At 34.6% G+C, this 14,279-nt stretch overlaps 1 protein-coding gene across 6 annotated transcripts in view; it reads left to right on the top strand.

The window, feature by feature from the left end:
- Positions 1-14,279, top strand: part of MBTD1 (mbt domain containing 1) — a 35,221-nt gene that overhangs the window by 15,420 nt on the left and 5,522 nt on the right. For all 6 annotated transcript variants that reach the window (XM_082774655.1, XM_082774654.1, XM_082774653.1 and 3 more), the window contains 9 exons: positions 336-470; positions 978-1,066; positions 2,235-2,469; positions 3,782-3,837; positions 4,187-4,291; positions 5,109-5,256; positions 7,860-7,942; positions 8,257-8,491; positions 9,134-9,211. In XM_082774655.1, the coding sequence (XP_082630781.1) occupies positions 336-470; positions 978-1,066; positions 2,235-2,469; positions 3,782-3,837; positions 4,187-4,291; positions 5,109-5,256; positions 7,860-7,942; positions 8,257-8,491; positions 9,134-9,211 (1,164 nt within the window). The remainder of the gene's footprint in view (positions 1-335; positions 471-977; positions 1,067-2,234; positions 2,470-3,781; positions 3,838-4,186; positions 4,292-5,108; positions 5,257-7,859; positions 7,943-8,256; positions 8,492-9,133; positions 9,212-14,279) is intronic.

Below are 14,279 nucleotides of genomic sequence, written 5' to 3'. Positions count from 1 at the left end.
AGAGGATAAGCAGTTGTATGATAGCAAGCCTTCTTTAAAAAAAAAAAAAAAAAAAAAAAAAAAACTTGTTTAAAAGTAAAATTAAAAAATGAGGGTTGTGTAGCTAAAATATAAAAAGCACAGACTGTGGGTAAAGAAACAATTATTTCTCTATATATAATTTCTGAAAGTTTATAGTACAATAATTTTAATTTTATTTAAAATATGATAACATACAGCAATGTGCCTTAAGAATAATGTTCTAAAAAAAGTTCCAGCCTAGAAAATCCAATGTAATTTATACTGAGTAAAGAAATACTATTTTTTTTTTTTTTTATATGATTGTTTTATTTCAGGCTACAATGCTCTGCTAAGATATGAAGGCTTTGAAAATGATTCAAGCCTTGACTTCTGGTGCAACGTTTGTGGGTCTGATATCCACCCGGTTGGTTGGTGTGCTACCAGTGGAAAGCCTCTAGTCCCTCCTCGAAGTATGTAAATAGTTGCCTCACTGATTGCTATAATTGAAAAGTCTTTTCTTAATAAATTTGCTTATGGTTCTGATATCCAAGTGTTTCTTTTTTTTTTTTTTCTTTTTTTTTCTTTTTTTTACCGTTATAATGATTTCAACAGTTAGAAATAAATCATTAGATCTATTGGAAAAATAAGGATTTGGCTTGCAGTGAAAATGTTTCTTGTGGTAGCCCCTCTGGTACAACATAGTTTTTAAGTTCAAGGTGAAAGCAGTTAGCTAATCAGTGATGTGAACATGCACTGATTTATATCTATATTTTGTTACTAAATACTTTGCCCTGACATACCCATACATTTAATCTTGGGTAGCATTTATTCTCTAAAGAGGTTTTTGTCATTATTTTCATTCAGGCTTTTTAACAGTCATCTAGGATTTCTTCTTTACATATTCCAGACTATAACATTGTCTCTAACGGACACAATTAAAAATCAGTGGCTTATTTTGTCCCCTTCATTTGCAACAGCCATCCAACACAAATACACAAACTGGAAAGCTTTTCTAGTGAAACGACTTACTGGTGCCAAAACACTTCCTCCTGACTTTTCTCAGAAGGTAAGGCTGATGCAATATCAATGATGTACTGTGAACAAAATTGCAGCACAGAGTGAAGAGCTGAAATATTTTACAATGGCACAGTATCTCCTTTTGTAGTGAAGATGATAAAGTAGTTTCTTCACTTGAAACAGTTTTCCTGGGAATCTCTATTCTTCGTTTACCCCCACACTTGTCAATGTGATGCTGTTGGGAAAACTGTTTCCTCTAACAGAAGTACTTTTCTTTTAGAAATTAGTTAGTCTACTTAATTTTAAAATACACCAATTTAAAAAAAAAAAAAAAAAAGTGCTAATAAGCTACCCTGTGATATAAGAAAAAATAAATCTGATCTAATTCAGCAATGGTTTTTATTGTGCACTGTTACAAGGAACTAAGCAAAATTAGTTAATATAACACATTTCTAGATGCAAAAAAAAGACGCTTTTAATATTTTTCATCTGCTCTAGATTAGATTTCCTGTTTTTAAGTTGTATGGCAGCTGCCTATATGGTATGCTCTAAGTTAACTTAATTATTATGAGATGGTACATAGATTTTAGTAGGAATATATGAAGTATTGTTTTGTTGTCTTAACATTGCATCTAATAACCTCACCCACCTCATTTTTTTCTGAAGATGTTCATTCCTATTTAAAAATAGGCTCTGTTGGAAGCCAAATTAAGTTGGCAAAGTCTTGAGGCAGGATAACATCTATTTCCATTCTGTTCCTTTCTTTTTGGTATATGATGAAATGTTTGTGAGTGGTCAGTTTTTATTATGTTTGAACATTCTTTTTCATGCCTCATAATAATTTTAATTCTGTGTTTAAAGATGCCAAAGCAAAAGGGTTTTATGTTGTTAAAATTGTTACTCAAGGTAATTTTATTCATTGTTATTAACTGAACAAACTTTCATTAAGTCAAAAGAATTAATTTAACCTTTATGAGAGCTGTGTTAAGGCTGTACTTGATAATTACACCATTGTAGGATATATTCTAATTAGTCTTGTGAAAATGTTACATTTTGGCAACGAAATACAAGAGAAATCATTCGTGTCACTTCTCCAGGTGGATTAAGTAGTTACTTGAATTAAAGGGAAAATGCTTTGATGTTGTGCTTTAACAGTAGAAGACAGATGACTAAGCTGAAACATTTTTACATAATTTCTTTTTTCCCCTTATTTTAAGGTGTCAGAAAGTATGCAGTATCCGTTCAAAACTTCCATGAGAGTAGAAGTTGTTGACAAAACACACCTTTGTCGAACAAGGGTAGCGGTTGTAGAGAGTGTCATTGGGGGACGGTTAAGATTGGTATATGAAGAAAGTGAAGACAAAACTGATGACTTCTGGTGCCATATGTACAGTCCACTCATTCATCACATTGGTTGGTCTCGAAGTATAGGACATAGATTCAAAAGATCTGGTAAGCCTTTTGGATTTCAGAGGTGTCTTTGGGGGCAGTATTGACTTGGAGAAACCTGACTTAAGCAACACTGCTACTTCATAAAGCTAATAAAACTAGCTTTAGCAATTATCTTTAAAAGTACATATAATGGGGTATAGGGACTTTTAACAATTATACTGTCATTCAAGACTTTCAGCTAAAAGTACAACTAGCATTTTCTACAGTGTTGAAAAAGCCATAATAAGTTTTAGTTGAGTATAGTATATCAATATCTAGAGTTTAGTATATCAATATCTAGAGGGCTTCAGTCTTATGTAGTGGTTAACAAGTTGTCTCTGCAGGAAAACCTTGAGCTGCAGTATTCAAGCACAGTATCACTTTTCATGCTGATATCTGGAATTGCACTGTCCTGCTCCACTAGTTTCTCTGTGTTTGTCTGTTATACACTACAATGTGAACAAGTATCCTATGGGATATGATTTTTTCCCCACTCAAGTTTAAGGACTATTTTTTTTTTTTTTTTTTTTGAAAGATTTTGTGTTTTAGAAATTTTTGGGAAGGGAAGATAAAACAGTATAATAGATGATACATGGTTAAGACCCTTATTATCTAAAACACAAAAGTGGTTGTAGTTTGAAATATTTAAGGCTTCTAAATTTAAAAAAAAAAAAGTCTGTTTTTGAATCTTTCCCTGTTGCACTGTGACTGTGTCCCTTGTCTGAAAGAGAATTTCTGTAAAACAGTTCACAAGGCATCCCTTCAGGACAGTTTTAGCACTTAAACTTTTACTGAAACTCATTATAAATAAGAGTAGTTAGAGAAATCAAGAACAGTGCTATTTCCTAAATATAATGTCTCTAGTGGGGTTTCAGGGATTCAGCAGCTGGCAAAAATCAGTTATGTATATAGAATGATTAGACATAATTGTATACAAAATTATATGTAATTACATAAATGTAATTTTCTGTCATAACATAGCTCAGAGAGGTTAACTTGCCAACTTGCCTTTTTTTTTTTTTTTTTTTTTTTTTTTTTTTCCAAAAGCGTCTATGTATTAGTAGCAATTTGGTGATGTAATTGAGCTGTCTTGTGAACATTGGATTTTATTTCCTTTTTCCATAAATGAGGTTGTGTTAGAGGTTTTTCAGGTAGAAGTCAATGAGGAAAGTAGAGAATGTCCCCCAGGTTTTTATGGTGATCTTACCATAAACTGTGGGCCTCCCACACTAATAAGGTGATTGCTTTCTAGTAGTTCACATATTCAGAGAAAAACATACTTTTTGCTCTACTAACAAAACCTCCAATTAACATGTACTCTTATTCCTTGTAGATATTACAAAGAAACAGGATGCACATTTTGATGCACCCGCACACTTATTTATGAAGGTGAGTCTGCTAGCAAGAGCAGTCTTTTCTCTGAGTCAATTGAGGACCTTTAGTTCCTGGTATTTATAAAAATAGACCTGAAACTACTCTGTTTAAGTCCTGGAAATATGCCGAGCAAAATCACTGGTGTTTTTTATTCACACAGTTAACTAATTTGACCTTCTTAACATAAACAGAGGTGACAGTACAAGTATTTTAATCTGTTCTTTTGACTGTGTGTGGTTTTATATTGTTCAAAGATTAGATTATTAGATTTTTGCTTATTAGATTTTTGCTTCTGATGCTGTTATCTGATTTTTTATTTATTTATTTATTTATTTATTTATTTATTTATTTATTTATTTTTTAGGTAAAAGAGGTTGACACAGCTGGAGAATGGTTTAAAGAAGGAATGAAATTGGAAGCTATAGACCCCTTAAACCTTTCAGCAATATGTGTGGCAACTATTAGAAAGGTAAGAAAACAAACGTGTGTATGGGAAGATGGACAGGAGTCTGTTTTTCATTTACCTTTATTCAGGTTTGAAACAAAGAAAAAATAAATTGTTTATTGAATGCATCCGTTAATTGTTTATATGCAAGTACTATGAAAAGGAATATATTCATGTAACTTTTTCATTTTTGATCTCTGGAAATTCAGCCTTATCTTTAATTTGGATGTAATAGCTTGTGAGATTACTTTCAGGACAGTCTTCTGCTAACTATCTTAAAAATTTTGCAATTCTGTTCCAAAATGAAAAAAAGCCTCATCTTGCTTACTTGCTGAAGGCTACGAAGACACTTCAAGGATGATCTTTTCTTCCTAGCATAGTTGAAAAGGACCCTATACATGCGATATACTTACTAAAAGGGGAAAAAAAAAAATTAAAAAGTAGCTGAGCAGCCTAGCATAACCTTACCAATGACTGTGGTAATTATTTTGAATCTTTTTTTTTATTAATAGTGTGCAGAATATCCTTACAGGTTAGAGTAAACTGAATTATAAAGCTTTAAAAGTAGAAGTGGTGTTCACAGAGAAATAAAATAGAGCTCAGTGAAAGGAAATATTCATCTCATAACTTTGCAGTTAACAAAGGTACATTTGACAATAGCATACACCATCGTGGAGACAGGTATGATTTTTTTGTTTGTTTTATTATAATTGAATGTTCTTCTAAGTATTTTCATTATTACTCAGTTATTTTTTCACTCTTGAAACATGGCATGCTTTCTTTCTAGCCTTATCACACAGTTAAAGGTATTTAATGTAAAATTTTGTTTTTCTTCACAAAGGTTTTAGCAGATGGCTATCTTATGATTGGGATTGATGGCTCAGAAGCAGCAGATGGGTCTGATTGGTTTTGTTACCATGCCACTTCCCCTTCTATTTTCCCTGTTGGTTTCTGTGAAATTAACATGATTGAACTAACTCCACCCAGAGGTACATATAGCATTCTGACCACATTTTACTTTGAATATTTTTTCAGTGATATTGTATGTGCCATATGCTTTGTTTCTTAATTCAGTCTACAAAATTCATGTCACTTTTTAGGACTCAAGTCAGAAACAAATACAACAGCGTAACTTCAAAGTAATCTTAAAACAAAGATAAACTTTAGTTTAGAAAAAGTAAAATTGAACATCTGTATAAATCACTGACTAAAATCTCCTTTTGCTGTCATAAACTGAGGATAGCCACTTGAATAGTATAACCATTAAGTGAATGGGAAGTGTAAATATGCTAGTCACTGAGCGGTTCATAATATGTCATTGTTGGGTTGTCCTGACTGCCAGAGGATTAACGAACATTGTTAAATTATCTCAAGTTTAGGTTAATTGATGACAATGACAGGAGATTTCTAGGAATATGAACAAATTTGAACTTCAGGGAAGTAGCCATTAGAGCTGTATGCTTCATAATCCCTACTGTAAGGAAAAAGCTGTCTGTCCACTAGCATATGTGCCTATAGAAATATCTTACTGCCTTCATCTTTCCATTTTATTGTCTTGCTCTAGCAATTTATAAAGAGGATTGCAATTAGGTGTGTCACAGCAAATGATTTTTATGGATTTTTTCCTTCATTTTCCTTCTTGCAGGCTTCTATTTATATTTACTGAATGATTTTCTAGGTAACTACACACGAAGAAAATAATTTCATATCATTTTCATTACTGCACACTAAAGGGTTCCTTAAGTATTTGTAAATTGCAGTTAGACAGATTTACTGTTTTTCAGTCAGCTCATTTAGTGAATTTATTGCATAGGAATTCATGGGCATGATCACTCCTCAAAAAATGTGCTGCAGGAGTCTCTTACAATAATAATCATTGTTGCATGGGGAAAAAGTGTGTGTATCAATATCAGTTAGTTTAGAAATAAATGCATTAAATGATACAGAATAGAAAACATTCCCTTTTATGATGACCTCCTTTTTACACTTCAAACATTATTTACACAGTGTGCAAATTGTATTATTTACACCTTACCATACTACTGTTTTTTTGTATTGTGGCAACTTTTTTACCTACATGTATTTTTTCCCTTTTATTGCAGTTTTCCACAACAGTCCTGTATCGTCTGCTGAGAGACGATTTAAAATCACACATGCATTAATCTAAATGTCATTTGAAAGAGGAGTTAGGAGTAAAATACAGACCATAAAATGCATTAATATACTTAAGCATTTTGTTATTGATTTAAAAGGATCGAAATGACCAGAGTTTTAGTTCTTATGATGTATATTCCACTCTTGACATTATGAGCTAGAAAAGGGAGTTTCTTAAATCTGACTACTTTAACACGGACCACATGCGTGTGTCTCTGTGTGGTGAGAAGTAAATTAAAGGGCTCATATACAGATATGTTGGTCTAGCCAGAGGAACTGTACATAAATGAGAAAAGTATTAGCACGCAAAAAGTGATATATTACTACCATTACCAATTGCTAGCTATCCAGCTACATCTATTCACGCAGATACCACATGCCTGATGTGAACACCCTTTTTCAAATTACAGTTAGCTATGTGGATAACTTAAATGAGTTGCTATGAAGTTACTGGACTTCTTGTTTGTAAGCTCATTCCTTCCAAATATCTTGATCCCTTGCTGAAATCAGCAGAAGCTGAAGATGCTTAGACACTTCTAAGGCTGAGATTGTATTTTGAGTCGTGAGTGGCAGCTACCTGTTGAGTCTGGCCCTTCAGTACTGAGCTGTGACTCAGTGGGAGCTCTCTACCCACACTCAAATGAGATGAAAGCATTTCCCATAGCTCTCTCCCCATGCTATACCCAGTGCACCATGGTTGTTCAGAATGTCCAACATTGCATGCTACCACAAAGAAATCTTTCAAGCTGTTGTTGCTACAGGAGTTAGAATTTGAGAATCTAAGCAGCTGTAGGAGTTGCAAACAAACAGAAAACCAAACAAACCAAAGTAAACCCAAACAAACAAAGAAGTCCTACATCTTTTAGGCATATTCAGCTTTTGTTCATGTAATGAATATAAAAGAAATTTTCTTACCTTTACAATAGCTTTTAAGATTCGAAAAAAAAAAAACAAAAAACTGTAATTTATCCTATTCTTGCTATCTTTAACCTCATTATTTAAGTTTTAAAATATCTCTACATGTTCGTACAAGTCTGTTCCTAACGCATCAAATTTTTCAATAGTGGAGCTCTTTCCCCACAGGAAAGACACTGGATGTGCTTAATTACATGATCTGTTCTGGGTCATTTGTGTGGGGCTTGTAGAGATCAAGGATCTACGTGGACAGAAAGCTTCAAGTGTGAATGATTAATCTTAACATCAAATGACACTTTCTGTATTATCTAGAAGTTCATTCATCTTTGTTGCAAATGGGCAGTGTCCGGTTGATTGTCTTGTCCCTTAGACGAAAGCTCAGAGAGTGGAAGTTTCTGATGTTAATATTTTGCTTCTTTGTTGTCTTTTTAGCCATAACACAGTGCCAATATACTGTTCTTGTTGATGTTTCAATGCGTGAAGTTTGCAGTTGATGTATGAAAATGTTGTTTAAAATTCACAGGGTATGCAAAACTCCCTTTCAAATGGTTTGACTACCTCAGGGAAACTGACTCAATAGCAGCACCTGTAAAGCTCTTCAATAAGGTAATAAGTATTATGCATGTGTATTTGAAGTGCAGTTAGTATTTTCTTTAGATTTGTCTGCGTACTCCATGGGATTGACCCAGTTCTTCGAGCAGAATTGGGGAAAACTAGGGCAACAGGGACTCTTTAGAAATAGGAACTGTTTGAGTATATTAAGATTGAATATTTCTGAAATGTTAAATACAGGGCAACATGAAACTTCATAAATGTTATTTGCTTTGTGAGTGTGCTTTACTCATGTGTAAACGTGATATAACGTGATGTAACGTGTGTGTTTGTTGATGTTCGACTTGCCAACGTGCTTACTTTTCCAGGAAGTTCCAAACCATGGGTTTCATGTTGGAATGAAACTGGAGGCTGTTGATCTGATGGAACCTCGCCTGGTATGTGTGGCCACAGTAACTCGCATTATCCATCGTCTGTTGAGGATACACTTTGATGGGTGGGAAGATGAATATGATCAGTGGGTGGATTGCGAGTCCCCAGACCTCTATCCAGTGGGATGGTGTCAGCTAACTGGATATCAACTACAGCCTCCAGCACCACAGTGTAAGTTCTGTCGTGTAAATAAAAACAGTTAACTGGTCCTTATCAACATGTTATGATTTTCCTAACTGCATCCTTTCCAAGTTAGGTCACCAGGCATTACAAAAACGGAACAAACTCTTGTTAATGCACAGGAGTGCACAGTTCTAATCTCTTCCACATTGACTTTCAAAGTACTTCTCAGCATTTCTGTGGCTAAGTTTTTCTATTTTTACTGCCAAGTGCTTATTTAATCTAGGAAAAAAAAAATGTTATTTACTTACAAGGTCTGGAGACAGAATTTATATTACATGAAGTTTGCAAGTATATGTGCTTTACATACTGAATTTAATGGAACTCAGTGTGTTCATAGTTATTCGCTTACATAAGTATTTATGTGAGAAGACTACAGTTCATTTACCTGCATCAACATGTGGCCTGTCAGGTCAAGTTAAACGATAATTGTGTTTCAAGAACTGTTAATGGTTTATTGGGAAGGTAATATTAGTTACTGTTAGTAGTTTAATGAGTTTTTTTTCCTCAATAAAGGTGTTCTGCCTTCATTCAGTCACTATGGAGAAATCTATAGCAGCTGTGACACATTTTTAAGTATTTTTTTCAAAGTAGTAAACTTTAATTTTGTACTCCTAATTATTTTTTTTGCAGCATCAAGAGATAACCAGTCAAGTTCATCAAAACAGAAGAAAAAATCAAAATCGCAACAGTACAAAGGACATAAGAAAAGTGGGTGACAAAATAGCATTTGCATTTTTCTCATTGTTTAAAAAGCTTGTGGTCTCTCCTTAAGTCCCTTTTCTATTTGGAAGTGCTGTTTGTGTGTAAAACAGATGTTAAGCTTAAAGGTGCAGTATGCCATAAAAGGAACTCTTAAAATAACTAAGAACATAGATATCTATATTTAACTTGCAACAGGATTGATACTGTTAATCATCTGTGAATTGTAGATGGATAAATGTTATAGTATTTTCAGAATCCAGACGTTATTGTAAAGAATACGTTAAGTAAGTTGCAAGAGTGCCTTATACAAAATCCTCAGGTATCCGTTAATATGGTTTTGACTCTGCTTTTGTAAAACAGATGTAAAAATAAGATTCAGGTTACTTGAATCTGAAAGAACTACATGTAGAAATTTGAAATTACTGTCTAGCTGGTTCCTTTTGAAAAGAAAAAGCAACTTTTTTGATGAGACATCTGTGGGAAGCAGTATGTAAATAAAACTACTTTTGTGTGACTACTTTCAGAGACAATAAATAGCATTGCAATTTGTGACTGTTCTTGTCACAGTAAAACATTGTAATGACAATTTTTAAGAATCTGAGCTTTTTAACAGAACTATTCAGGTTCTTCCCATAGTTATTGTTTCCCTCAGGATCAATTTTTCTTTAAAATCACAACCAATTTGAAGTTTCTTTTGCACAAATGCACGTTTTGCATTCCTCCATATTTATTTCCATGACACTAACTGTTTAAGCAGGAAGTCTTTTTTGTATGAGTAAAATAGATGGAGCAGAGATAGCCAGTCACAAGAGGACCTCCCATCATCGACTGAAAATCAGCTCTGCTTTCTGTCCTGAAAGAAGAACCAGCTCTACCACATCAGAATGGTTTGATAGAAGTCAGGGGCTTAGTTCAGGACAGTCTAACTATGTTTATTGTATTTGGAGCATCAGCTCTTTATGCAGATTCTTTTGGTGTTTTCTTAGAAAGAGTGGAGTGTTGAAAAGAAGGTGCAGTATTTTATGTTGCTAACACATGGACAGATCAGCTACAGAAAAGGTCTATAATCTGTTGTCTTCATTTGGCCTTGCTTCTTGGTCAAGCTATTTTCTAGTGTGACAGCCTAGAAAATAATAAAATCAACAGTTTTGGTAATGTTTCAAGTTTTTTTTTTTATTCCCCTGCAAGTTAGCAAACCAAACTAAAAATCTTTAATAGTCCATAAGGTAACATCTGGAGAGGTTTCATTGTACAAAATCCTGTTCTAAGCAAGAAAGTTAGGCTTTTCATACTATTAGAATCCAATCTTGACTTCTTTAGGCTTATTTCCAGAGAATTTTTTTGCTATGAGACTTGAGTTCATTCAAGAATAGAACTAAAATTTGAAGTCTGAAAGACAGAACAGTTTTCCCCCATCCCTTTAAAACTGACCTTATAATACAGAGGCTGTTGAAATCTGAACTATGCTATTCTATATATGTGAAGTACAGCTGCTTTCTTTTGAGGTCTTTTTAACTTCTGGCCAGTCTTATCTAACAAAGTATGAATTTTGATGATTTCAATGTTACTGCCATTGCTGTCATCAGAGTTCCAAAGGTGGATTTCTAAGGGTTATCAAGTGCCTTCGGCCACAGGTCCTAGGTAAAGAATAGGTGTGAGAGGAAAATAAGGTAAGGTAAAATTTTGTAAAAATACAGCTTTAAACGCAGTGAGGGGGAAAATACTCACATACAGTTCAAACACTCAGTTGTAAAGTACAAGGTGAACTAAATGCCTCTGAGCATTGAAAACATGGAACAGTGGGTCTATAGACAGCTGCCTATGTATCTTAAAGTAATTTGGTTTCAATCAGAATAGTTATTAAATATTTTTTTCAGGGAATCAATTAATCTTGAGGTTACTAGAAAAAAAAATAGACAAGTTTGTCTGAGCTAAAATAAAAACTCACCTGTCACCAATCTCCCTTATTTCAAAGCTTTAAATCTTTGACCAGTAGGTGTTGTATTGAAATAAGCTGCATCCACTGATTTTTGTTCTATCACAGATCTAGCTATAAGGGAAGAGGCCCTTAGACTGGGACAGGAAAAAAAAAAAAAGATACCTGAGTAGGACCTGAAGCTAAACTGAGTTATGCCTGTTCCAACTTCCTACTATCTAAAAAGCTTAATTGGGGTCCCCACACTGAAGCCTTCTAGTAAGAAAAATGTATGTGTGATACCTTGAGCGCATGCATAGTCTCATTACCTTTTTACTTTATGGGCTAGGCTTTTGTTAATGATACGGTCTTTATCTGACTGTGCTGAGAATACTTAAGCATTACAATCTTTGGTTTTGATATAGCTCAAAGTAGTGGAGATGACGTATTAAAGTGCTTGCATCCCTGCTATTGTAATGAGAGGTTTCCTCAGTCACGGAATCAGAGCGTCTCCTAGGTAACATAGGAGGAACAGATTCACAACTGGCATGGAAAATGGTTTCATAGCATTTTTTCATGAAAGCAATGCTTACTAATTTAAAGGAATTTAAATTTAATTAAATAAATAAAATTGCTAAACACCAAAAGGCTCATCAATGCTCATAAGGCACTATAAAAATGGTAAGCATCATTCTAAAGTAACCATGAGTATATATTTTTAAACCTAGGCTTTAGGAGAGGATAAATCTTGTCTCGACTGGATTTATTTTCCAAGAACCACATTTCCTGTCTCTGCTAGGTACACACACAGAAACAACTACAGTTTCGAACTGTATGACCAGAGGATTGTATAGTGACTGTGTGGTGTAGCTGCAGCAGTAGGAATTTACAGCAGTTATATTTCATTGATAGCATGATGTGCATAGAGTCCTACCATCCACTCTCTAGAATTCAGTAAGTAAAAATGTGGTGGTTGAGAAATGGAAGAATATTCCCACTAATAAGGAAATGGTACCATTGTATATGAAGGCCCTCGTTTTCCAGAATCTGTGAACACGAAGCAGAGCCATTTCTCAGTTGAACAGTCTGAGTTACCTCATGCACTTTAACCCAAGCGTTTATTGTAGTTTGACTTGATGTTTAGAGAGGAAGATACCAGTTGGGAAGAAACCTGTCAGTTTGTCCAGCCTACCAATGGCAGGTGGGGTGCGGAGGAGCTTCTCTGGTGATGACGAGTTGACTCCTCCTCCATATCGAACCCTTCCAGCACAGACAGCCCCGGAGGCCTTCCAGCCTCCCAGGACTAGCCAAGATTTCAGTCCCAGCCTCAAAACAGGTAACTAGACACATCAGCCTTGCTTACTGCAGAGGGAAGTGATGGACAGGGTGGGGAACCGAGCATGGGCTAGCAAGGAACATGCTGACTCATCAACTGTTTTTTTTTCCTTTCTTTTTCTTTTTTTATTTTTTTTTTTATTTTTACTTCCCCCACCCCACCCTTAGGGAGCTTTTCATTCTCACCGATGCACCACATCACTGAATTAATTATAGTAGAAAAGGACTCTAATTGTTTGAAAACTTAATAGCAGGACAGCTGAAGGTTATTGGGGGACAGAGTTGCTCTGCGAAGTTTTAAAATACAGAAGTGCATTCTGTTAAGCCTAACTGAATGGCAGTGTGTTTTGGGAATATTTGACAGCAGGAAGGTAGTGTGTAACATCTTTTGTAGAGAAAATAGCAGTACATAATAGATAAGGAGTGATATTTGCCTTTATGTCAGAAAAAAGACAGTTATCTGGGAAAAGATAAACATCCTTGGAGAATGGAGATGTTAGTTGACATTTTGTGAGTTACTAATGTAGAAATTATATTTGAAATTAGTTTGTCCTTTAAGATGAGTCTTTTTCCCTCTTTGCTATAAAATCTGTTCTGTTTAAGTATCAATGGTATAATCATGCAACTATACGAGTGAGCAGAGAAAAACACTAAAATCATCAGTGATGTTAAAATTTTATTAAGTTTTTATGATATTAAAATACATAAAAATATTATAATTTTGAGCTTATTTAAGGATAGCTTGTGTAATGTATTCAGTCTTTTTCTCAGTATAGATTACTATACAAGATCTGGTAGTTTTTCCTCTCATCTTTTCCTATTATGTATGGAAGTATAGCAGATACACTAAATATCGCTAACTGATAAAGTGGAGAGGTACAATCCATCAGACAAACCAGATTGTGCTCTACCTGCAGGACAGTTGCCAGGTTAATACATACAGCTTCAAATTTCCTTGATTTATGTTTTTTAAAACTTCCTTTAGTCTGATTATGCTGCGGTGTTGCCACTTTTCATTGACTACAGAGGACATCCAGAACAGTTCCTTTGTCCTGACTCTCTTCTGTGTACCCCCCAATGTTTCTCAGTAACTGATGTACACGAGTAGCAAACTGAAGTAAAAAGAAATGTCTCTTTTCTCTTTTGTACCAAGGAAGCTGTAAGCCTGGTGAGAGAGGATTTCTGGATTGTGTTTTTGCACAACTTGTCTTCTCTGACTGCAAATCTACAGCTCAGGTGTTTATTTAGTGCACAGATGTGCACAGGCTGAGTTTTGTGTGTCATTAGATCTCTGAATTCCTACAAAACCCTGGTGTTCTTTGGGTTTTGGGACCTGATGCTTTCCATTACCATCTTCAGGAACTTTTCAGATGCCAAAACTCTGAATTTTGAAGTGTTGGGACAAAATTAGTTTTGTGGTGTAGCCTTGTCCTTGACCAAAGGTGTTTAAATAGAAACCAGAAAAAACACACCTTTTAAGTCTAGGGAAGAGGGAAGTATACCCCAACAACATGTAAGCTCAACACATTTGAGGTCAACCATAATTAATAAATTGCGTATCTATTCTGTAACATTTAACACTGCCTTATGTTTTAGTAGTCATAGCTAGGATGTAGGCGCTTTTCAGGAAATACCTGTATGGCTTTGAATGAAAATAGTGGAAGATTACTGACAAGACAGATACCTACTATAAAACTTCTTGTCTATCAGAGAACTTGGTAAGATTCACTAAATGTCTTTTTCCCCTTTCCTACTGCCACATGTTGGAGAAGGTTTCAGTAGTGCCTCATAGCATTTGGAATACAAAGTGCTTTTGTTCTCTAG

This window comes from Aythya marila, assembly GCF_965140915.1.
Source record: "Aythya marila genome assembly, chromosome: 18".
NCBI classification, from domain to species: Eukaryota; Metazoa; Chordata; class Aves; order Anseriformes; family Anatidae; genus Aythya; species Aythya marila.
The sequence above is the reverse complement of the archived record's forward strand: the minus strand, read 5'-3'. Positions and strand labels throughout refer to the sequence as shown.